Source organism: Balaenoptera acutorostrata, chromosome 11 (assembly GCF_949987535.1).
Source record: "Balaenoptera acutorostrata chromosome 11, mBalAcu1.1, whole genome shotgun sequence".
Classification (NCBI taxonomy): domain Eukaryota; kingdom Metazoa; phylum Chordata; class Mammalia; order Artiodactyla; family Balaenopteridae; genus Balaenoptera; species Balaenoptera acutorostrata.
This window is the reverse complement of record NC_080074.1, coordinates 48,957,309-48,982,104: the sequence shown is the minus strand read 5'-3', so window position 1 is coordinate 48,982,104 and position 24,796 is coordinate 48,957,309. Positions and strand designations below refer to the sequence as shown.

General features: G+C 37.4%; 1 protein-coding gene across 2 annotated transcripts; it reads left to right on the top strand.

The window, feature by feature from the left end:
• On the top strand, positions 1-21,263 carry YEATS4 (YEATS domain containing 4). 2 transcript variants are annotated; one of them, XM_007195042.2, is made up of 7 exons: positions 1-90; positions 3,327-3,446; positions 6,863-6,929; positions 7,036-7,130; positions 11,254-11,346; positions 11,435-11,522; positions 20,604-21,263. In XM_007195042.2, exons 1-7 carry the CDS (start codon positions 40-42, stop codon positions 20,771-20,773), a joined length of 684 nt encoding a protein of 227 aa, XP_007195104.2. In that variant the 5' UTR covers positions 1-39; the 3' UTR covers positions 20,774-21,263. The 2 variants fall into 2 exon arrangements, with proteins under 2 accessions (XP_007195104.2, XP_057413563.1); XM_057557580.1 differs by lacking the exon at positions 20,604-21,263 and adding an exon at positions 12,028-15,931 and having other exon boundaries at positions 7-90.
• Positions 21,264-24,796: the final 3,533 nt, after the last annotated feature.

Sequence of the window (24,796 nt, the reverse complement as noted above, 5' to 3'; positions counted from 1 at the left end):
CTCTTTCCCTGGCGGCGGCGGCTTCTTCCGTAGGACAATATGTTCAAGAGAATGGCCGAATTTGGGCCTGACTCCGGCGGGAGAGTGAAGGTCAGTGCCCGGCCCGCGCCTCCCCTCCGGGAGTGGCTCTCTCGCCCCGGCTCCTCCTGGCGCGGCCTGGGGAGGGCCTGCCTGTTTCCTCTCGCGCCTTCTCGCCTCGGGCTGGAGCCGCGGTTTCCAGGCGGACGGCGAGTCAAAGCCCCAGAGGGAAAATCATGATTTCATTTGGCCCCAACTTCATGTGTCACCGCCTCCCTTCCATCCCAGACAAAAAACAAACATAATCGGTGGTGCCTGGGGGAGAGCTGGACGTTGTTGCCGAGGAAAAAGCCACTTCCGGGGCTGGGAGATCCTGGCTTGCTGCTCACCCTCTGCCAACCCAGGTCACCTGTAAAAAGGCGGTGGGGAGGGCAGTACCCACCTATTGTGAGGATAATAACAGTAGCAGATACCGTGCGAAGTAAGCACGGTGGGTGGACGCTTTACCCGATTCTCTGATTCAGTCCCTACAAAGGCAGTATCACCCCCAGTATTCACAACTAGGAAAGTTCAGAAGACTTCCCCAAGTTCATGGTGTTCCTAAAGTCCCAAGGCTACAGCCAAGATACCAATCAAGGCATGCAAAGAACATAACACTGCCTGGCACATAGGGAACATTCAGTACACGGTAGCTTCTTAGTTTTTAATTAAAGTGATCATAGAGCCTAACGTAATGTATGACACTGTGACACATTTCCCTCCCACTTTACTACTTCCCCTGGCACATTTATTTTTTATGAGACGACCAACTGGTTCCTGATGTAACACCTATTTTTACCCCTTCTGATTTTTATTTACCGCAGAAAGGAAAATTTTTTTTTCATTAATTAATTAATTTATTTATTTGGCTGTGTTGGGTCTTCGTTTCTGTGTGAAGGCTTTCTCTGGTTGCGGCAAGTGGGGGCCACTGTTCATCGCGGTGCGCTGGCCTCTCACTATCGTGGCCTCTCTTGTTGCGGAGCACAGGCTCCAGACGCGCAGGCTCAGTAGTTGTGGCTCACGGGCCCAGTTGCTCCGCGGCATGTGGGATCTTCCCAGACCAGGGCTCGAACCCGTGTCCCCTGCATTGGCAGGCAGACTCTCAACCACCGCGCCACCAGGGAAGCCCAGGAAAATTTTTTTAAAAAAGAAATCACCCACTTTTGCACCAATCTAGTTGATCTAGGTTTTTTGTGGTTTTTTTGAGTCTTTCTCTGTGTCATATTGTTTTCACATAATTTTATACTGAATATACAATTGTCATACACAGTGCTTTTAAAGTTTCAAAAGCTACTGAAATTTAATGGAAGGGGAAACAGATGCCAGGTAAAATTCATAGTACCGTAAGGTTCATAAACATACGTTTTCCCCCACTTTTGGGCGAGGTTTTGGAATGATAAGAAAGTACTACTGAACAAAGGATTAGAACACTAGCGTTTGGAGAAGAACTTACAGAACTCTCTCTACTTGTAATCATGTTAGGTTCTAAAAGTCTTTTAAGTCCAAAATCACTTGAGGAGATTAGGCCTGTAGTCCTCAAATGCTTTTCCACCGAAAATGGGTCCGAGTTAGTCATGTAAAACTTTAAAATTAGGGACTTATTTCTTCTCCATGCTGTTTATGTGGTCTTGTAAGCATCTTTTCCCAATTTAGATAAATTTGATCCAGGTAGAAAGTCTTTTGGCAGATGGGCCCGCTTTTCATCATTGAGGAACTCCGCAAGTTCCTAGCAACATTGTAGCAGTTCAGGATCTATTATCCCTCACCATGTCAGTGCTCCTTGTACTTATTCACTCGAGCCTTGAATGCGAGGCCCCATCTTTGGGTGCCACAAAAAGGCACTTGCTGTGATTTTTTTTTCTTTAAGTTTGTGTACAAACTGCTTGCCTTCTTCTGAACTAACTTCAGGCTAATAGGTATTGGTTTTATTTGTGAATTATCTAGTCACAATGAAAAGTTTTTCCATTTGTTCACTGCTTTTCCTCATTTCTTATTAATTGTTGATTACATTGGCACAGCACTTTTCACATGTGATATATCTTGCTCTTTGACCTTCAGATACAGTCTTACTATTGAACAATTGGTCTCAAATTCATGTGCAACATTCAGCAATTTTCTTCACTTGGAATTTTTTCTATCTCCTTTCCATCATAATCTGCCTTTACATTTAACCAGATGTGATGAGAAACATGTATGTACATCTCAGAACTGAACACAAATATAGCACACATGCCATCAGTGCAGGGTTTACCGAGCTTGAGTCATCCGAGTGCCTCTTTGCCATTATCTGAATCAAAATGTAGTGTTTAACATTTTTGTTTAAATCAATTTTTTAAAGTCCCTTCGTAAGCATTACTATGTTTGAAATTATGGGTTTGAATTGCTAGTTATAGTTATGGTTTTTCTAATACAGATTAAACACAAGTAATAAAATGAAAATGTTTGCCCTTATTCTACCTAAAATCCCCTTCCAAACTGTCTTTAATTTTTGTACTGTGCTTTGGAGAACCCTGGTGTAAGCTGATAAATAAGGACATAACCATCGGGTGATGGTAAAGTTGGTGAGCATTATTCCAGGCTGCTCTTTAAAGTTTGTAAATAGAGCTTTTTCTGTTTCTTTAAAAAAAAAAAAAGAGAGAGAAAGAAAAAGGGAACTCTCAAAGTACCCCACATGATTTAAATACACGTTTTCAAAGTGGGAACATTGTAATTAATGTGGTGTTTAGTTATTTGTGGTATTATGAAATGAGGCTAATTGTCTGGAAATGATTTGTGGAGGGAAATCCATGTTATAAGCAAACTATGTTGTTAGACTGCCTGCCATTTCTTAAAACAAGCTTTCAGAGTTCGAATTCTGTTTATTTGGGTAATAATACAATGTGTTGGGGTTTTTTTTAATAAATTTATTTATTTATTTATTTATTTATTTTCGGCTGCGTTGGGTCTTCGTTGCTGCACGCGGGCTTTCTCTAGTTGCGGCGAGCGGGGGCTACTCTTCGTTGTGGTGCGCAGGCTTCTCGTTGCGGTGGCTTCTCTTATTGCAGAGCACGGGCTCTAGATGCGCGGGCTTCAGTAGTTGTGGCTCGCGGGCTGTAGAGCGCAGGCTCAGTAGTTGTGGCACACGGGCTTAGTTTCTCCACGGCCTGTGGGATCTTCCCAGACCAGGGCTCGAGCCCGTGTCCCCTGCATTGGCAGGCGGATTCTTAACCACTGAGCCACCAGGGAAGCCCAATACAGTGTTAACTGGTGTTGAAATTGTTTTCTTGCAGGGGGTTACTATCGTTAAACCAATAGTTTATGGTAATGTTGCTCGATATTTTGGAAAGAAAAGAGAAGAGGATGGGCACACCCATCAGTGGACAGTATATGTAAAACCATATAGAAATGAGGTAGGTAATTGTTTTTCCTAAAACTTTTTTGAAGCTATAGTTTTTTTGCTCAGAGTTAAATTGTAATATTGTATAGTAACTGATAATAAAATTGGCCCATTGTAGAAATGTTACCAAAAATGTTGAAAGAATAAAGTAAGAGCTGTCATCTTTCTATAATTGTTAGTAGAATCAACTTTCCAAAAATGTTTTCTAATTAAAATTAAGTTATGGTAAAAAGAATTATGCTATATGCACAGTACGTCTTCCAATTACCACACCTTAAGGTAGCCTAGTATATAATCAGGTATTTCAGGAATAGTAAATTTAAGTGATAATTTGGTAATCAGACCATCAGAAAAGATGAAAGACAAACTGCTACATAATCTAGCTGCTGGTAATTTGGTTTTGCTACTGAATCTCTAATGCCTGGAATGCAGTAAGTACATAGTGGGTATTCAACAGATACTTACTGAATGAATAAACTATTCCTCTATTTAAAACCCTTCATTCTGTATTTCAAATATCATTGTTCCAATGTAGTGGAAGCAAAAAGGCAGGTGAGAATTTATGTTATCATTGCAATCATTCGTCACCTTTTAGAAACATCTGAAATAGCATTTAGAGATGTCACGAAGAGTTGTTACTTCTGAAAAGATGAAAATGGTGCCAAATAGCCCAAGGGTAGATTCACAGCTTGATGATGGTAAAGGTAGTCTGCTTCAAACACTTTGAATTATATTTTGCCACATGTAAGAGACTAGAATTTTGGACATACATTTACTTTATCAAGGGGTCACATTTTAAAATTAAATTTAATAATTATTCAAAATAACTTTATAGTGTCAATTTTAAGGGTAGAAATGCTGACTTATCATTCAGAATTACTTCCAATGCTGAATACTCTTTCTTCCCATGTAACCCCACAGTATGTTCAGTCACATTTAATAAATTAAGACATGATAAATTTAGAGGTAAATCAAAAGAAGGCCATGTAGGACAGTTTATGGTAACTGAATTCCGTGCAGCTGTAGCCACAATTTAAAGGTGACCACTTGAATGTAGAGCTCTTGAGCTGAAATCAAACATCTACAGGACATGCAACGCATGTGATGCAACGCAAAGTTATCTTAATTTCAAGGACAAAGAATAAGGCAGTTGACTTTTGAGTTCTATTTATCTTTTCTTCGTATATTCCACCAAAAGACTGAGTTAATACATGTTGAAACCAATTAAGCTTGATAATGTTGTTTTTTCTTCAGCATTTATACTATTAAGTAAAGTTAAAAGACGAAGGAAAATAAAAAACCTTCAAAGTCCACACAAAAACTTGTATATGAATGTTTGTAGTGACATTATTCATAATAGCCCAAATGTCTCTAAACTGATGAATAGATAAATAAAATGTAGTGTATCCATATAGTGGAATGTTATTAAGGAATAAAATAGAGTATTGATACATGCTACTAACACATGGAAAAAATTAGGAAACATGGCAAGTGAAAGAAGCCAGACACAAAAGCCACATACTGTATAATTCCATTTTTATAAAATGTCCATAATAGGCAAATCCATAGACATAGAACCTAGATTAGTGGTTGACAGTGGGTGGGAGGAAGAATGGGTATGTTTCCTTTTGTGTGATAAAATGTTCTCAAATTGATTGTGGTGATAGTTGTACAATTCTGTGAATATATTAAAAACCATTGAATGGTGAACTTTAAATGGGTGATTTGTGTAGTATGTGAATATCTCAATAGAGCTGTTAAAAACAAACAAACAAACAAAAAAAACACCTTCAGTGACTACCTATTGCCCTCATCATAAAGCTATCATGTTTAGAAGGCCTGCCATGACCTTTCCCTATCCTATCTCTGCAGCCTTATCCCTTGTCTGTGTTTGCCTCATTTCTTTATATCCTACATTTTACCAATACTAAATTACTCTCAGTTTCCCAAAGGAACACTCTTAAACCTCTTCCTGTCTTCCCACCCACTCCATTCTTATTGTTCCCTTAGGTCTTAGTTCAAGTGCATTTTCTTTAGATCTACTTTCTTGATCTCCAAAGACTAAAATAGCTGCCTTTCCTATGGATTTGTACCTAATGTCCTCATAACACATGACCTAATATGCACACAACAGATTACAGATTACAGCATTGAAATGCTGATTTTCTTGTCTGCCCCCCACTTTACAGTGAGACCCTGAGGTCAAGATTCTGTTATTTATCATTATAGCATCTGCCTATATTGGTAGTCACTCATATTTGTAGAAAAAATGAATGAAAGTATTCCCAAAATAGTCTTCAAAGATGCTTATGAAAATCTGCCTCAGAAAAAATGTTCACAAAATAATGTTAAGTGATGAAGGCAGATAGTAATATATTATTACAGTAGGATCCCAGTTAAAAAAATATGTAGATAATAAGCACATAAAAATTCCTGAAAGCAAATAAAAAGATTAATGAACATTACTGTTGAGTGCGACTTACTCTGTTTTGCATTTTCCTGTTTTTCTATAATGAATTATTTTTGAAAAGGCCTCCTTCGCTAGCAGAATCCCTTTTGTGTGCCGGAACTAATGAATATGCTTTTGTGCTTCAAAATATAATTAAGGAAAGGAAGAGTTTTATATACAACAGTTTTAGGTTGCTTAGTTTAGTTGACCTTTGTATAATATAATTTTTTTTTTTTTTTTTTTTTTTTTTTATTTTTTTAAAGGATTTTCTTATTTATTTATTTATTTATTTTTGGCTGTGTTGGGTCTTCGGTTCGTGCGAGGGCTTTCTCCAGTTGCGGCAAGCGGGGGCCACTCTTCATCGCGGTGCGGGGACCGCCCTTCATCGCGGTGCGCGGGCCTTTCTCTATCGCGGCCCCTCCCGTCGCGGGGCACAGGCTCCAGACGCGCAGGCTCAGCAATTGTGGCTCACGGGCCCAGCTGCTCCGTGGCATGTGGGATCTTCCCAGACCAGGGCTCGAACCCGTGTCCCCTGCATTAGCAGGCAGATTCTCAACCACTGCGCCACCAGGGAAGCCCTATAATTTTGTTTTTTGAAGTTGCTTAATTCTTAGATTTGCTTTGGTGTATATGTTTATTTCTGTAGAAAATATTGGAAGTGTACTGCTGTTTTATGGAAAATCAAAATTGATTTTGAGTATTGTCTACAGAGATATATAAAAATAGGAATGCAAAACAATGAATTAAGGACATATATATTTCTATATATTATGAATTTTGAAAGAATTCTGCACAGACTTCCTTTGTTTAAGATAAAAAACAAACCTCCAGGGTATAATTCATGTTTCTTAGAAAATTGGTTTCCATAAAATTTAAGGAGAAGTGTATTTTATAAAATTGACACAGGTGCTCTGTGTATTTCCTTCCTAATTGTTATGTGTAGATGGCAGAACTAATTAATTAATTCCTCTGTATTTTAGGATATGTCAGCATATGTGAAGAAAATCCAATTTAAATTACATGAAAGCTATGGCAATCCTTTAAGAGGTACAATAGTTTTTTAAAATTCATAATATTATAAATTTTAAAAGAGCTAAGAAACTGTATCAGTAATTTACAATGAATAATTGTTTTATTTTTTTCTTTCTTTTAGTTGTTACTAAGCCTCCATATGAAATTACTGAAACAGGTTGGGGTGAATTCGAAATAATCATCAAAATATTTTTCATTGATCCTAATGAAAGACCTGTGAGTAATGTTAATCTCTGCAAATATAAATGAATTTTTTAGTAATTGTGAAAATTTTACAATATTCAATAGCTTGTTATATGTTGACATTTTCATTCAGGTATACTTTATGTAAGCTTATGGCTTGGTTTATCTTGCTATGAGTTAAGGTTTTTCATTTTTAAGTGAAGTGCCTTTCAAAACTCTTTTGTTTTTCAAGTATAAAAAGAAGGGCTAGAATGTGAACAGTTATTTGAAAGGAATCATGGAAATTACATGATTACTACAGCAAAAAAATTTAAAATTCATTAGTATTGTTTGGTTCTTAGTAACAAACAAGTGGAGTCCATATGCTCTCTGAAATGGGAGTGTCCATTTTTTTACAGTTAAAAGCCCTAGAAAGTCTTTTTACATTTTCAAACTGTCATCAGTACTAGCAGCTTTATCTTATACCTGAATCCTTATTTATAACCACAGACTTTTTCATTATTTGATCTCTTCAGATTGTTGCTTGATAATGTAAAAAGTCTCTCAAATCTTTCACTTTGACCCCTCAGCCACTTTGTGAGGTTGGTGAGATCCTCATTTTAGAGATGAGCATATTAAGGCTCAGAGATGAAGTCATGTGCTCAGAAACACAGTTAATTGTGGTGGAGCTAGTTTTTGAATCCAGGTATTTGCATTCAGACCTCACACTCCTTCCTTTACTCTTGCTTTTGACTAAAACCACTAAGCCTGTTTTATTTTTAAACCTAAAGGGTCACAACTCAGGCTGTCTCATTGCACATTTGTGTGGCTGGTGTTTAACTCCAGTTTCAGGGCTTTAATGTTCATCACCATTAATTTTCATCTTGATAGATTCAGCTCGCTCCTTTAGCACCAAACATTGACACTTTAATTATCAAATTACATTTGTAAAACTATGTGCTTTTAAAGGATTTGAATGTCACCTGGGCCAGTGATACAGAGAATTAGTTCCTAACTAGTTGCATCAGAAATGCCTGAGGTGTTTTTTAAAAGTTCAGACTTCTAGGCCCCATTCCATGGAGTGTGATTCACAGGTTTGGAGAGGGGTCAGCACCCCAGGTAATTTTGATGCGCAGTAATATTTAGGACCCATTGAGGTAGACCATACTCTTCCTACATAGAAGTTCCTTTAGGCAGTCCAGTATAGCAAGAAGAGAATATTGACTTCCGTTATTAAGTGAAACATCCTATTCAGGTTTGGAGTAGTTCTAGTTTTAAGAAAGCTCTACTTTACGTTAAGCTTCCTTGAACTTTTTACTGATAACTATTCATACTTTAGTTTTTCTTTTCTCCTGAAGAACCATCTGTAGCTCATTTAAATATCTTCCATGTGATAAGGTTTCCAGGTCTCCTACCATTCTTGTCCTTCTGGGATACTCTCACAGACATTATATTCTGTTTGACAAGAAATTATTAAATATCCATATTTGGAAGATATTGCCCAAGGGGTGGGATACAAAGATGAGACACTACACCTATCCTTAACCAAAGTAGTCTATTAGGGAGAATAGAGCACAGAATATGGCAGATGTTGAGAGAGAAGGAGAAGTTGGTCATGTTACTAGAGCAGAGGTTCTTGTTAACTTTGTAAGATTGCTTTGAATTCATTTTATTTTGAGAATGTGCTGCCTTACCTGTCTGCCTCCTCATCTGTCTCCCCCTTCTCTCCTCCCTACCCTGCCCTCAATTGGAAAATACATCTCTGAAAGAAATCATTATATAATGTAACCTCATTATGAGACAGCTCTCAAAGTCTACTCTTGGGAAAGTAGGGTAATATGATCTTTTGCCTTTCTGGAGTGATTCATTTATTGAATAGGTTTCCATATAGATCTACATAGGCCTGAGTTTTATCCCCTCCAAATTATTGTAGTGTTCTTTTAGTATAATGAAACCATTATAGTTTTTGAATAGTTGGCTCTTACAGAAAGTAAGTCATATGAGGTTCATTTAAAATATAAAAGAAAGATATGGGTAACTTGTGATTTACTTCTGTTATCCAGTAACCTATTATACATCAAACCACTGTAAAAGGAATGGTTGTTTCTAAAGGCAAAATGCTAATATTGGGTTTTTATTCCTAGAAATATCTCTGGCAAGTGTAGGCATTTTCATTGCTCTAAGAATCTTTAAACACCACTGAAAATTAGGGACATCCGTCCTGAAATTATTCATTGCCTATTATTCATCTGCATGAATGTCTCTCCAGGTCTGAATAATAAATTTGGGAAAGGAAGACTTTATGATGTAGTTTTTAATACTTCTTAAATTATAAAAGACATGCATATAGTTTTTTAAAAAGATTTAAAAAATAAAAAGTACAAGTCTCCTGTATTAGTTTCCTAGGGCTGCCATAAGAAAGTATCTCAAACTGAGTGGCTAAAAACAACAGAAATTTATTCTCCCGGTTCTGGAGACTAGAAGTCCCAAATTAAGGTGTTGGCCATGCTCTCTCCAAAGCCTCTAGGCGAGAATCTTTTCTTGCCTCCTCTAGTTCCTGGTGGCCCCAGGCGTTCCTTGGCTTGTGGCAGCGTAACTCCAGTCTCTGCCTCCATTTTCACATGGCCTTCTCTCCCTCCCTGTCTCTGTGTCACTTCTCTTTTTATGAGGACACCAGTCATATTGGATTAGGGTCCCCGCCTAATGACTTGATCTTAACTTGATTACATCTGCAAAAGGCTCTTATTTCCAAATAAGGTTACATTTACATGTTCTGAGGTCTAGTACTTCAACATATCTTTTGGGGGATACAGTTCAACCCATAACATCTTCTTTCCCCCATCTCTGACCCCTTCCTCAGGAAAACCACAGTTACTGTTTTCAGTTCCTCTAGAAATTATTCCCACTCATCTCATGTATTTAAATCCCAAAGGTTGGATTTTTCAATTTTAGATAGTGCCTGTCAGCTCTTAGTGATGACAGATGATCCTTTTTCTTCATCTTTCTTGGTTTCTTTTTTCATTTTGCTGGAGGAATTTCTTCAGAAAGGATGCGTGAGAAGTAAAATTTCAGAGCCAGTGCTCTCTGAAAATATCTTTATTTTTGTTTATCTCGTACTTGATTGGGTGAAGAATTCTAGGTTCCACAGGAGGATGTGCTTTCTCGTCGGTGAGTGAGGGGAGAAGAGGGAAGGTTGGCCAGCCTAGCCGCCCCACAGCATTCTTGATTTCTATACCTGCCAACTTTGCGCTCACAGTCTCTCTGGGGCTCCACTGGGGGCAGTGGCTCCCACCTCTGATGCAGTTTTCTCCTTTAAGATTTTAGGTTATGGATTTCCCTGTTATGGTTTATCTATCTGTGTAGTCTCATCTGCTTTCTGTCTGTTCCAGAAATTTGTCAAATTATCTGCTTTAAATATGGCATATGATCCATACTCCTTATGATGATTTTAGCTAACTTTTTGGAAAATTCTTTGAGGCCTCTGAATTGGTTTCTATACCTTCAACATGAACTCTGATGTTTTACCATCTAGGTTTTGTTTTGCTCAAATAATCACACATTGTGCTGCAAAGCTTTTCCTTTGATGTCTTACTGTATCTGTTTTTAAATATTTTGAAGACATATTGCTCTTGCCGAAGTGAATTATCACTGACTAACTTTGTGTTTGTTTATTATGCTACTTATGTATTAATTTTATTATTACACTAAAGAAATTAACTTGTCCTCACTGAGCATTTTAGTATTGATCATTCCTTTTGAAAGTATCAAATCTTTTTTCGCCATAGTAAATTTGTAAACTTTAACTGTCACAGTTAATCAAATTTCACCTGTGTAAGTAAAAGAATTCATCTTAGTGACTTACCAGTTTAATTTCCATAGCTGTATCTTGTGTTATTTTTATATATAGTCACTCTCTAGAGATGCTTTGTAACTAATGTTTGTTTACCCTCTTCAAAACATACATATTGAATAGATGTGGATAAATGGTAATACCTAATAGGAAAATAAAAGTACACGCAGAATTTGGGTGACCTGCCACAGTAAGTTGTAGTTGAAACAAGATCCTGAATTTGATATGTTTATTAATTCAGTCTCTAAATCAGTTACAGAAATGATGATGTCTCATGATGATGATAAAAACCATTGCACAGATGTCATGTCTGTTTTTATTTCACAGGTAACCCTGTATCACTTATTAAAGCTATTTCAATCAGACACCAATGCAATGCTGGGAAAAAAGACAGTGGTTTCAGAGTTCTATGATGAAATGGTAAGAAGATTTTATAATGAGAGTTTTTAAAGCATTTTAAATTGTAGATTTTGCAGTTATTGGGCTTTTGTTCATTCTCTTGCATTAGATATTTCAAGACCCAACAGCAATGATGCAACAATTATTAACAACATCTCGTCAGCTTACCTTAGGAGCCTATAAGCATGAAACAGAATGTAAGTGCCATGAGTTTATAATTAATCCTGAGAAATAATGTATTCTGTAATGGTGAAAGGATTGTATGATTAGCGAGTATTAAATATTTTTCCTTAGTAGATACAGGTAAAATTTTTAGGAGTTAAACAAAATATGTATTACTAAAGAACAGGTAAGAAGGATGTTGTAAATAGTTCTCAAAGTAGACCTACTTTCAGAAAGGTAAAAGACAGGCTCTGACACACTCTGAAATACTGTTTGTCTTTATTCACTAATTACATTTAAGCATAGCTTTTCATTAATCTTGCTTAACCTGTCACTCAATCATTTTCTGTTTACTAGTCTTTGCTAACAAAATCGGTGTGAAGAACCTTGCAGAACATAATTATACTTGAGTGTACTGTGAACTAGTTTCTCTCTCTCTCTCTTTTTAACCTGTCACCTGACATAGTTTTATATTAACGCTGGGGTGGTGAAGACCAGAATGCCTTATTGATAGTCAGTCATGCTATCTTTTCCCTTTAGCTTACAAGGCCTCAGAATCCCCTACACATCGTTTCATGCAGCTGTTGCCAACCATTTGCAGTTGTCATTCAAGATGAAATCTACTTACCAACCCTGTGTTGACATTTATGTCACCATTTATTCGGTTCTTCCTTTGATCTTTCATTTATTTGCTTACAGTATATATTGAGCAACAGTAAGACACCAGGCATTGTTCAGAGGATAGAGCAGACAAAAGCCCTGCCCTCATGGAGCTTACATACTAGTGGAAAGAAGACAAATATTAAATAAACAGAACAATGAAGTGTGAAGTAGTGATTGGATGGCATGAAGAAAACTAAAGCCGGGGAGAGAGTGCTTTTGGTGGGAGGAGATGGTTAAGAGTTTTAAATATCAGGTCAGAGAATGCTTCCTGAAATGGTGGCATTGGAGCAAATACCAAAAGGAGTGGGGAACTGAGCCGTGCAGCCACATGAGAGACGAATGTTATGTGTAGAGCGGCCGCAAGGGCAGGAACCCTGAGGTAAGAGCCTGCCTGGCATATCCGAGGAACAGCAAGAAGGCCAGTGTGCCTGGAGCAGAGTGAACAAGGGGACAAGGAGTGGGACATGAGGCCAAAGAAGTTATTATGGGACCAGCTTATATAGGGACTTTAGGTTATTAAACTGAAGGAGATAGGAAGTCTTTTGTGGGTTTTGAGCAGAAGAGTGACAGTATAAGACTAATATTTTAAAAAGATCAATCACCCTGGTTGCTGTGTTGAGAATAGACTGTAAAGCAGAAAGGGTAGGAGCAGAATAGTTAGGAGGCTATTTCAGTAATCCAGATATAGAATTGTGTGTAGTACCAGAGTGATAGCAATGGAGGTGGTGAGAAGGGGTCAGGTTCTATTTTGAAGATAGGTACAGTAGGATTTGCTGATGGTTTGATAATAAGATGTGAAAGAAGGAGATGAACAAAGAATGACTGTTAAGGTTTGGGGCCTGAGGAAACAAACAAACAAAAATTGTTGTTGCTTTTCATAGAGATGGGAAGTCTGGGAGGGGCAGCTTTGAGGGGAAAGATTAGGAGTACACTTTTGGACATGATGGATGTGGGATGCCTGTAAGACATCTAAGTGGAGATGTTGAGAAGGGAATTGTACTCAAAGTCTGGTATTCAAGGAGAGGTCTAGGCTGAAGATATAAATGTGGAAGTTAATATACACATGGATTTATAAATTGTGAGGCCAAGTGGTATCATCACAAGAGTAAGTGAAGATAGAAAAGAGGTTCAAGGATTGAGCCCTGGGCACTCCAACATTTAGAGATTAAGGAGATGACCAGCAAAGGAATTAGGAAAGAACAGTGAGTGTGGAGGGAGAAAAACTAGGTGCACATAATATCCTAGAGCCAGGTGAAGAAAGTGTATCAGGAAATAGTCATTAGCTGCGTTCAGTACCTCTGATAGGTCAAGTAAGATCAGAGCCAAGAAATAGGCTGTAGCAAGGTAGAGGTCCTTGGTGACCTTAACAGGAGCAGTTGAAGGAGAATAGTAAGGACAGAAGATCAGTTGAAGTGGATCAAGAGAGAATGAGATGAGGGAGTTCCCTGGCGGTCCAGTGGTTAGGACTTGGCACTTTCACTGCTGTGGTCTGGGTTCAATCCCTGGTCAGGGAACTAAGATCCTGCAAGCTGTGCAGTGCTGCCAAAAAAAAGAGAGAGCGAGTGAGATGAGAAATTGGAGACAGGTGCTGTGGACAACTCTGTCTTGGAGCTTGACTATGAATGGAAAGTAGCCCTTGAAGCAGTAGCAGAAGCAGGATTTGGGGTCAAGAGAGCAGAGTTTTCGGGGGAAATAGACCAGTATCGTTATAGGCTGGAAGAAGCGATCCAGTAAAAGAAGGGGGGTGGGGGATGAGAAAGCAGGAGAGAAAGAGGTTGCTGTTTAACCATTGTTGGTTATAGTAGTGTTTTGTTTGTATTTTCGTGAAACCCTGACCAAGAGTTAAAAGATCTGAATACTGATTATAATTGCTACTTGGTAGTCATTTAAAATTGAAAATCACACTCATTAAAAAATTTTATGTTTCACTTTCTACATCTGAAAAAATACTTGGGCTACTTTGTTATGAACATAAAACAGATATGTATATTATCACTTTGAAAAGGTAAAAAACACTAGTCATATGCTATTTTAATTTGTTACTGGTCATATTCTCTCCATTATAGATCTTCTTTCTCTCATACTATGAAATGTGCCCAATTCATAGAGGAAACTTCTCTTTTTAAATTCAAGTACCCACATTTCTGTGTTTTCAACAAAAATAATATCATTAATTCATAGATGTATAATAGTAGAGACAAATGTGTTTCATGAAAAGACTTTTCTACAAATTAATTTTTAACGTGTTAAAGTTTATGTGTGGAGCTTTATAACCTTGGGAAGTTTTTATCAGTAAATTGCATGTTTTATATTATCTTCAGGTTATTTTCTCAACAGTATCAAATCCATAAGGAAGAAAAAGATAATTCTGTAAATGGTATTGACACAATTGATAACTTTTGAGAAGAAAACTTAATTTAGATCATTGCTTTATAGCACTTATCAAAACAAATTCCAGTTTAATTAACGATAGTTAACGGTTTTTTTAAAGTCAGTTAAGCTGTCTAAATAATTAGGGAAATGACTGTCTGTCCTGGCTAGTGAAGACTTTCTAAATTTGAGGTGTTAGAAGAAATCACATTGAAACAAAGGCAAACTTGATTTTGCAAAAAAATATTTAACTTCTGCATTTCAAAAGGGCAAAAAAGAAAGATAAATTTGTAGAAAATATGAGAAAGGGTTAATATCTTTAAAACCCTAAAATAAATAAAATAGAATAAAATTTTAAACTTCAGTTGACAAATGGACAAAAGACATGGACAGATGAAAGAGGAGATGACTAGTAAATAAAAAGGGAAAATATTTGACCCTGCTAGTAATTTTTAAAATGCAAACCAAATAATAATGGGTGGTTATATTTGTATCAAATAAGCAAAAGGAATTTATAATAGTTGTACCTATTAAGGATGTGGTGAACCCTGTGTTCTATGAATTGTTTGTGTGAGTAGGCCTTTTAGGAAAGCAACTTGGGAATATTAATCAAAGGTCTAAAAAAGATAGGTATACTTTTACCAGTTTGAGAGCATTATACTCAATATTTGGTAATAATATCAGTTAGCTTTACTGAGTGCTTACTGTTTGTACTCTTGTAAATCTGTACATGTATAAACTCATTTACATCTACAATAACTTTATTAGGTAATCCATTTAGAAAAGGAAACTGAGGCACAGGGAGAGTAAGAAACTTGCCCAAGTTAACATGAGTTAGTGGTAGAGCCAGGACTTTATCCTAAGCAGTCCTCAGAACTTAGGCTCTAAAAACATAGTAATATTTTTAGAAAGAGTAATAGCCAGGATAGAGGTTGCTCATTATAAAATTTAAAACACACTAAAAGTTTATAAAGATGTTTATACTGGTAAACCCATGGAAATTTACTTAAGTACTAATGATCTAGCTTTTAATAGAAATTGCTTCTACAAGGAATAATTAAAATGATAGTTAATGCTTAAAGAGAGTTTACATGTACTAGATAAGTGCTTTGCATTTCTTAATTTATTGAATACCCTTAACAACCCTAGGAGGAAGGTACTACTGTTAGCCCCATTTTCTAAGTAAGACCCTAGAGCATAGAGAGATTTGATATCTTGCCCCAAATCACTCAGCAAAGCCAGGATTTAAACCGAGACAGAGTGTGTGCTCTTAACCGATAAACTGTTCTACCTCTTTGTAAAAAAGCCTTACAGGGACTTCCCTGGTGGCACGGTGGTTAGGACTCTGCGCTCCCAATGCAGGGGGCCTGGGTTCGATCCCTGGTCAGGGAACTAGATCCCACATGCATGTTGCAACTAAGAGTTCGCATGCCACAGCAGAGGAGCCAGCCTGCCACAACTAAGACCCGGTGCAACCAAATAAATAAATAAATATTAAAAAAAAAAAAAAAAAGCCTTACAGACTATTTTTCTAACCAGTAAGTTACATTGGCTTTGCAAAAATATTAATTCTTCTTTGGATTGACTTACTCTAAATTGAGGCTTTATTTGGAAATTTAAAACAAATTTTATCTATATTTATATATACATATATATATACATACACTCACACTCACACACACACACACACACACACACACACACACACATATATCTTAAATGTATGTATAAGCATTTAATATATTGGAAGCAGAAAACCAGAACAGGCTAAAAGAAGTTTTTAAATGTTTTCCCCTATCATCTCATTGGTAATTAACCCAGTTCTTTCAATATATGGTACGCTTTGCAGTCTTATGATTTGTCAAAAATAAAGTATAGTGACTAAATCAGACCACAAAAATCTGTATCTACAGTGCATGCTGTCCTCTGACAAATGAGTTAAATCAGGTCTTCCTGACTAGATTTAAAACTACCTGTTACAGTCATATAGGACTCCTTGTTGTTTCCCAAGTCTTTCTGTACTCTTTCCAAGGCCCACTATGTCCACTTCATCAACCTAATTCCTTTCTCATTCTTTAAAACTCAATTCAGATTTTACTACTGCCAAGAAGCCTTCTTTGATATACACACACACCCTTTCCCCTTGGTATGTCATAGCGCCCTATGATTACTTCATGACACTGTAATGCATTTTTCTTTCTTGTCTATCTCCTACTTCTGTATCCCACCATCTCACAATGTGCCTTTCACTCCATATATGTTTTTTAATTGATATGGAGAGAGAGGGGGAGAGCAAGGGGATAAAAACTTCTGCATAGTAAAAAAGCATTGTCAACAAAGTCTAAAGACAGACAAGCCATGAAAAAATATTGTACTCATATCACAAATGACTAGTTTCTTTAATGTATAAAGAGCTCCTGCACATCATTTAAAAAGGCTGATAACCAGTAACTAAACAGCTTCTGCAGAGCAAAGGAAACCATCAACAAAATGAAAAAGCAACCTACTGAATGGGAGAAAATATTTGCAAATCATGTATCTGATAAGGGGTTAATATCCAAAATATATAAAGAACTCATACAACTCAATGGCCAAAAAACGTATACAATTTAATTAAAATTGGGCAGAAGAACTGAGTAGATATTTTTCCAAAGAAAACATGCAGATGGCCAACAGGTATACGAAAAGATGTTCAATATCACTAATCATCAGGGAAATGCAAATCAAAACCACAATGAGATATCACTTCATGTCTGTTAGAATGGCTACTATCAAAAAGACAAGAAATAACAAGTGTTGGCAAGGATGTGGAGAAAAGGAAGCCCTTGTGCAATGTTGATTGGTGCAGCCACTATGGAAAACAGTATGTAGGGTCCTCAGAAGAATAAAAGTAGAGCTTCCATATGATCCAGCAATTCCACTTCTGGATATGTATCTGAACAAAACAAAAACACTAACTTGAAGAGATCTATGCAACTCCATGTTCATTGCAGCATTATTTACAATAGCCAAGACAGGCAAATAACATAAGTGTCCATCAACAGGTGACTGGATAAAGAAGAGGTGTTTTATATATACACACACACACACACACACACACACAGATGCGTACACACGCACACATGCATATATACACAATGGAATATTACTTAGCCATAAAAAAAGAAGAAATCTTGCTGTTTGCAAGAACATGGATGGACCTTGAGGGCATTATGCTAAGTGAAATAAATCAGAGAAAGACAAATACAGTATGGTCTCACTTATATGTAGAATCTTAAAAAAAAAAAAAAAAAAGCTCACATACAGAGAATAGATTGGTGGTTGCCAGAGGCGGGAGGTGAGGGGCGGGCAAAAAGGTACAAACTTCTACTTATAAAGTAAGTCCTGGGGATGTAATTTATAGCATGGTGACTGTATTTAATAATACTGTATTGCATATTTGAAAGTTACTAAGAGAGTAGATCTTAAAATTTCTCATCACAAGAAAAAAATCTGTAACTATATGTGGTGACAGATGTTAACTTCAGACTTACTGTGATAATCATTTTGCAATATATACAAGTATTGAATCATTATGTTGTACACCTGAAACTAGTATATGTCAATTATACCTCAATTTTTTAAAAGGGTGGTGGGGAGAGTCGATAACCTAAAAGAGAAATGAGCAAAGGAAAAGCAGACAATCCATAAAAAGAAAGGGAGGAATGTCCCCTAAACATATTAAAAGATTGTCTGCCTCAGAAGTAATAGAAATGTAAATTAAAACTATTCTGAAATACCATTTTTAATCTTTCAGATTAACTAAGACCAAAAAGTTGATGCAGTAGGGAAATAGACGTACAATGCTAGTAGATTATGAATTAAGAGGACCTCTAAGAGTCACTTGGCATTCTTCCAGATTTACAAGATCAAATGTCCTTCAATTACTGTTTACTGGAATTTAGCCCACAAGTATACTGAAATGATTATGCGCAGCATACATGTTATATAACATTGTTTGTAATAGAGAAAACTGGAAATACTCCAAATGTACATCAGAGGGGACAGATGAATGAATTATGTATGTCCATTCAATGAGGTCCTCTGCAGCCTTTGAAAGAATGAGACAGCCCTGTGATATGGAATGAGCTTTCAGATGTAGTAATGTTAAGTGAAAGAGCAGGGTGCTGAGCAGTGTGGATAGTGTGACACCACTTGTGTTGGGGGTGAGGAGAAGTCACACTTAGGTGTGTGCTCATCTCTGAACCAATTATTTCTGGAAAGATACCAAGGAAACCTAACAGTGATTATCTCTGGGAAGAGCGCTGGTTGGTGGGGGGCAGGGGTAAAAGGAGGCTTTTTTTGTTTTTGTTTTTATTGGAGTATAGTTGACTTACAATGTTGTGTTAGTTTCAGGTGTACAGCAAAGTAAATCAGTCATACACATATTAAAAGGAGACTTTTTTCCATTGTCTACACTTTTCAGCCTTTTAATTTTGTATCGTGTATGTACTACCTGTTTTCAAAAATAATTTAAAAAATAAAAGCAATGAAAAATTACAAAGAAAAATATGGATTGTTTTGGCAATATGAAAGTTTACCTGTGTTACAAAATATATCACAAAAAGAAAGCACCAGCAGTGAGGAAAATAAGGACACATTGCGTGTTTTGTTTTTGTTTTTTTATAAATTTATTTATTTTATTTATTTATCTTTGGCTGCATTGAGTCTTCGTTGCTACGCGCGGGCTTTCTCTAGTTGTGGCGAGCGGGGGCTACTCTTCGTTGCAGTGCTCGGGCTTCTCATTGCGGTGGCTTCTTTTGTTGAGGAGCATGGGCTGTAGGTGCGCGGGCTTCAGTAGTTGCGGCGCACGGGCTTAGTTGCTCCGCGGCATGTGGGATCTTCCTGGACCAGGGCTCAAACCCATGTTCCCTGCCTTGGCAGGCAGATTCTTAACCACTGCGCCACCAGGGAAGTCCCACATTGTGTGTTTTTAATGCGCTAGATGCTTTAGGTATATTACTTAATCCTCATAAATCCTCTGAGAAATATGAAGTTTTAACTGTATCATATAGAAAGAAGAGATGAAGGGAGACTTAGAGATATCAGCATTCAGCTATTAAGGGGCCAAGGGTGTATTTGAACTCAAGTCTTTCTGATTTCAATGGTTTTGGTTTTTTTTCTTCACCAAACCACACTGCTTCCGATTAGTGATCCTTTTAACGTTAACAAAAGTACAACTGTGCCTCAACAGTCATCAGCAGCAATTACCTGAAATGTCCACAAGGTGGAAATGTTGGATGATCGTAGTCATTTTTCTCTGTAAAACTTGATGCTACACTATCCAAGTGGAATAGTTAAATCGATATAATCTATTTTGCAGTAATGATATTTTTCTTTTGTAATTTGTTATGTAGCCAGCTAGAATGTTTTAACTATTCAGTAATAATAATAATAGTAGTTAATATGGCTTTTTATGTGCCAGACAGTATTCTTTTTAAATCTTTTAAACAAATAATATTATGAGGTGTTTGCTATTATAATCTTCATTTTAGCAATGAGGAATAGAGCATAGAGATAATAAGTAGCTTATTCAGAGTGGCACATCTAGTAAATGATAGAGCTGGAATTCAAACCTAGACACTTATTGATATCTTTTTGAAAAAAGATACAGGTTTGTTTTACCAGTGTGATTATGTAAGTTTTACTTGTACATAAATTTAAGAGTACTGTTTTTAGTAAACTCTTATTAGCTGGATGTCTCTTGGACTGTATACTCCCTCATTTCCAAATCACATTAGGAAATTAGACATAATTAGGAAATTAGACATAATTTAAGACATTATGTCTTAAAATGTTAACTGTGAATTAAAATATTAGTGGTCAGAATTTCATTCTTAGTGGTAGAAAACATCTTAGAGCCTCTCTGGAGAGTTCAGACTTTCTTACCCACCCCCCTGTGTCTAAAGTTACATATCTTAAGTTGTCCGCATTTCATCATGAAAACATTGACCTTAGGAAATGCCACATTTATTGCTCTATGACATATCTTGTACATGTGAGAAAAAATGAAATGAATCAGTAAAAGTGTATGTTTTCTTTAGTTGCAGAACTTGAAGTGAAAACCAGAGAAAAATTAGAAGCTGCAAAAAAAAAAACAAGCTTTGAAATTGCAGAGCTTAAAGAGAGATTAAAAGCAAGTCGTGAAACTATAAATTGTTTAAAAAATGAAATCAGGAAACTCGAAGAAGATGATCAGACAAAAGAAATATAAACAGTTCTGAAGAGAACTCGATAGTAAGTGAAACTAAAAATAAGGTGGAGTTTAAAGGAGAGATGGACTACAGATGCTGCGATGTTTCTTAGAGGAACTGCACATATAGTTGTCAGCCATAGATTTCTCAGCAATGGGGGCAAAGTATTTGTACTTTACAAGCAATCTTGAACGTAAAATATATGTGTATAATGCTGTATAGGCATTTTATCAACCCATTTCGGGGTAGTTCTGTGATATTAAGCACAATTTTAAAACATTTTTATTGCATTGTATGTATAGCTTATCCTTTTGACAGACATCAAAATTTCATTATGAAGTATAACTTGTACGAATTTTGTACTTCCCTAGTAGTTAGAATTCGTGGTAAAATTAACGTGTGTATTTAATTTCTTAAGTTCTTACCTGCCCCCATCCCAACTCTTTTGTATCTGATGTGCCCAGTGCCCAATAAGCACTCAATAAATGCAGTTTACAGATACTGTTTCTACCTCTTGATGTGTTTCTTCGCCTTGAAGCAATTCGGTCTCTTTCATTACAATTAATGTATCTCCATAGTATTGTGACCATGCATCTCTTATTTGCAGTCAGTGTAGCATACAGAATCTCTCTGACAGCCAAGATCATATCTTAAGTATTGTTCTGCCTAACTCCCACAGTGTCATTAGTTTTCACATAGAACAATATTTCAGTCCTTCACGCATGTTCCAAAGACATATAGTAGGGGACCCCAACCCCCCGGGGCCACAGACCGGTATCGGTTTGTGGCTATTAAGAACAGGGCCACACAGCAGGAGGTGAGTGGCAGGCTGGCAAGCGAGCAAAGCTTCATCTGTATTTGCAGCCGCTCCCCATCACTCACATTACCACTGAGCTCCACCTCCTGTCAGATCAGAGGTGGCATTAGATTCTCATAGGAGTGGGGACCCTACTGTGAACTGCGCATGCGAGGGATCTAGGTTGTGCGCTCCTTATGAGAATCTAATGCCTGATGATCTGAGGTGGAGCTGAGGCAGCCCCATCACCCCCAGATGGGACCACCTAGTTGCAGGAAAACAAGCTCAGGGCTCCCACTGATTCTGCATAATGGTGAGTTGTATAATTATTTCATTATATGTTACAATGTAATAATAATAAAAATAAAATGCACAATAAATGTAATGTGCTTGAATCATCCCCAAACCATCCCCACCCGATCCCCAGTCCATGGAAAAACTGTCTCCCGTGAAACCGGTCCCTGGTGCCAAAAATGTTGGGGACTGCTGACATACAGGATGCAGCTGTGCATCAATTTCACATACTACCCCTAATTTCTCTACCTTCTCCTCAGGCTGTCCTGTTCAGATCCACATGGTGTGTCCTCTATTTTTGACTCATCTAATTTGAACATTAGTGGTACTTAATTTTTAAGGCCATGTTGGCTGACTCATCTTGGCAACCTAGGAGCAACAATAAGTAGGAAAGTATTTTGGAAAACATGTAATATTAACATGTTACAAAGCTCCTAAAAATGGAAACCACGCATATGCCTAATGCAGATTCTATACCTTCTACAGAGTGATAACTAGCCACTCTAGTACTTTCAGATACTTTTAATCTATCTGCCCTGGTGGATTGGTTAATTTTTACTTTGTTGCTTTACTTTCTAGGTTGTGACATTTATAAGCATTATGGAGGTTGGACAAAGCTGTGGTCTGAGATTTCTGCCAGGGGTTCTCTGGGGGGTTGGAGATGGCACTTCTAATTGTGCTAGGCATCATTCAGCTCTCCCCTACCTCTTACCCCAATGCCCACAGTATAGGGTAGGGCTATAGGGATAGATCAGAAAAAAGAATGGGGGAAAAGTCCCATTCTATTGGGTTCGCCAAAAGGTTCATTTGTTTTTTTCCATAAGATGGCTCTAGTAGCACTTACTTGTCTTTAACTTCATTTGAAACAATTTTGTTAGATTGTATGTGACAGCTGTCATATCAGCATGCATTTAAAAGACATCAAATTTGGTGAATTTTTGTGTAGCCATTTTAATGTTGAAGATGGAAGAAAAAAAAGCAACATTTTCAGCATATTATGCTTTATTATTTCAAGAAAGGTAGAAATGTGGGGACTTCGCTGGCGGTGCAGTGGTTAAGAATCCGCCTGGCAATGCAGGAGACACGGGTTCGAGCCCTGGTCCAGGAAGATCCCACATGCTGCGGAGCAACTAAGCCTGTGTGCCACAACTACTGAGCCTGCGCTCCAGAGCCCACGAGCCACAACTACTGAGCCCGCGTGCCACAACTACTGAAGCCCGCGCACCTAGAGCCCGTGCTCCACAACAAGAGAAGCCACCGCAATGAGAAGCCCGCGCAGTGCAACGAAGACCCAATGCAGCCATAAATAAATAAATTTATTTTTTAAAAAACCCCAAATATGCAAGATATATACAAGGATGTTCACTGCACATTGTTTACATATCAAAAAATTGGAAACAAGGTAAATGCCCATCAATAGGAGCTGCATAAATTATGCTATGATACAGTGATATGGTGGACTCCTCTGTAGTTGTCAAAGTGGATAAAGCACATCTGTATGCTCTGACATTTAAAAATGCCTGGATTATACTGGTTGGTGAGCAAGAAAAAGGCACTTTGCAAAATAGTGTTCATGATTCCGTTTTTTTGTAAATAATATTACATTAGTGTATAGAGAGAAAGCATGACTTGGAGGAATTTTCACCCATCTTAACAATAGGAAAAGGAATTATAGGGACTGTCAGTATCTACATAATGTGTGTCAATGTTAGAATTTTTTACAGTAATAATGCATTTCATTTGCATTAAAGAGAATTTTTAAATAGTTTAAAACTTAAAAGGAAAAACTGATGTCTTTGATTATCAGAACATTGCCTCCGATGAACCAGATCATTATGAAGTGTCATGTGACAGTTCAGAGAAATGAAATGTGACCTGTGAATGATGTGAGAAGCTGATGGGCCAGGACTTCTTCTGGAATTGTACTGGAGGGACTTACGGGTAAGATCCTTGCTCTTCAGTGCATCATCCAGTGAACTGGGATCATAATCCTCATGTTAAAATAGGTGGTGAAAGGTGTGGGGTTTATATGACTTCTGTCCCAGTCTGGACTCTCTGATCTGGATTTTTAATTACTTTTAGTTATTTTTAATTAAAACAATGTGTAATTAGTTAACCAACTAGATTACAGTAGCCTGTGTAATATGCCCCATGACATCCCCAACTCTGGGTAGCCGCCCCCACCCCAATCTGCTTACTTTCTCACTTTCACTGGCTACCCACCCTAGCTTACCTGCTCTCTGTCCCCTACCAGGCTTCATTGCTCTTCAGTAATTCCTTATCTACCCTTAGTGAATTCCCCATCAATGCTGTTTGAAAATTCCCAGTCCACTGAATCACCACTCCCCTTATTCACTAAATTAATAGAGTTGTAAAACTGAAAGGCAGCTTAGAGAACATCTAATTCAATTCCCTCATTTGATGAGGGAGTAAAGTCTTGCAGATATTCAATGACTTGCAAAGTCACACAGTCCTTTGGGGCCAGAGGTAGAATTTGAACTCAGCTTTCTCTGACCGAGCAGTCATGGTATATCATTGTACGGCTCCACCAAGGCTTAGAGAAGAGTGTGTGAATTGGCAGGTTACTTGGGGAAAAGCTTTCCAAGGAAAAAGGAATCTGTAAGTTGCAGTGTGCTGTTATTGATACGGTCAAATCTCTATCATCAAAATTTTGGTTTATTCTCCTTCCAGTTTATCTGGTCAAATCATGATCTCAAAATTAATGAGAATTGTCACCCCCTACTTGGTTTCATTACATGCATGAATTGAAACCACAAGTCTATTTACTCTTATTATACACATCAGCAGATGACCTCAGTTCTCATGTCATTGAGATCACAGATGCCTTTCAAACTGACCCTGTAAACTTTTAGCTGTACAAAGTTTCTCTTTGTTCTCACCAAATCCTGCTTTCTTTCATCTCCCTAATGTTCTTCTCATCTGTGGTTTTGGT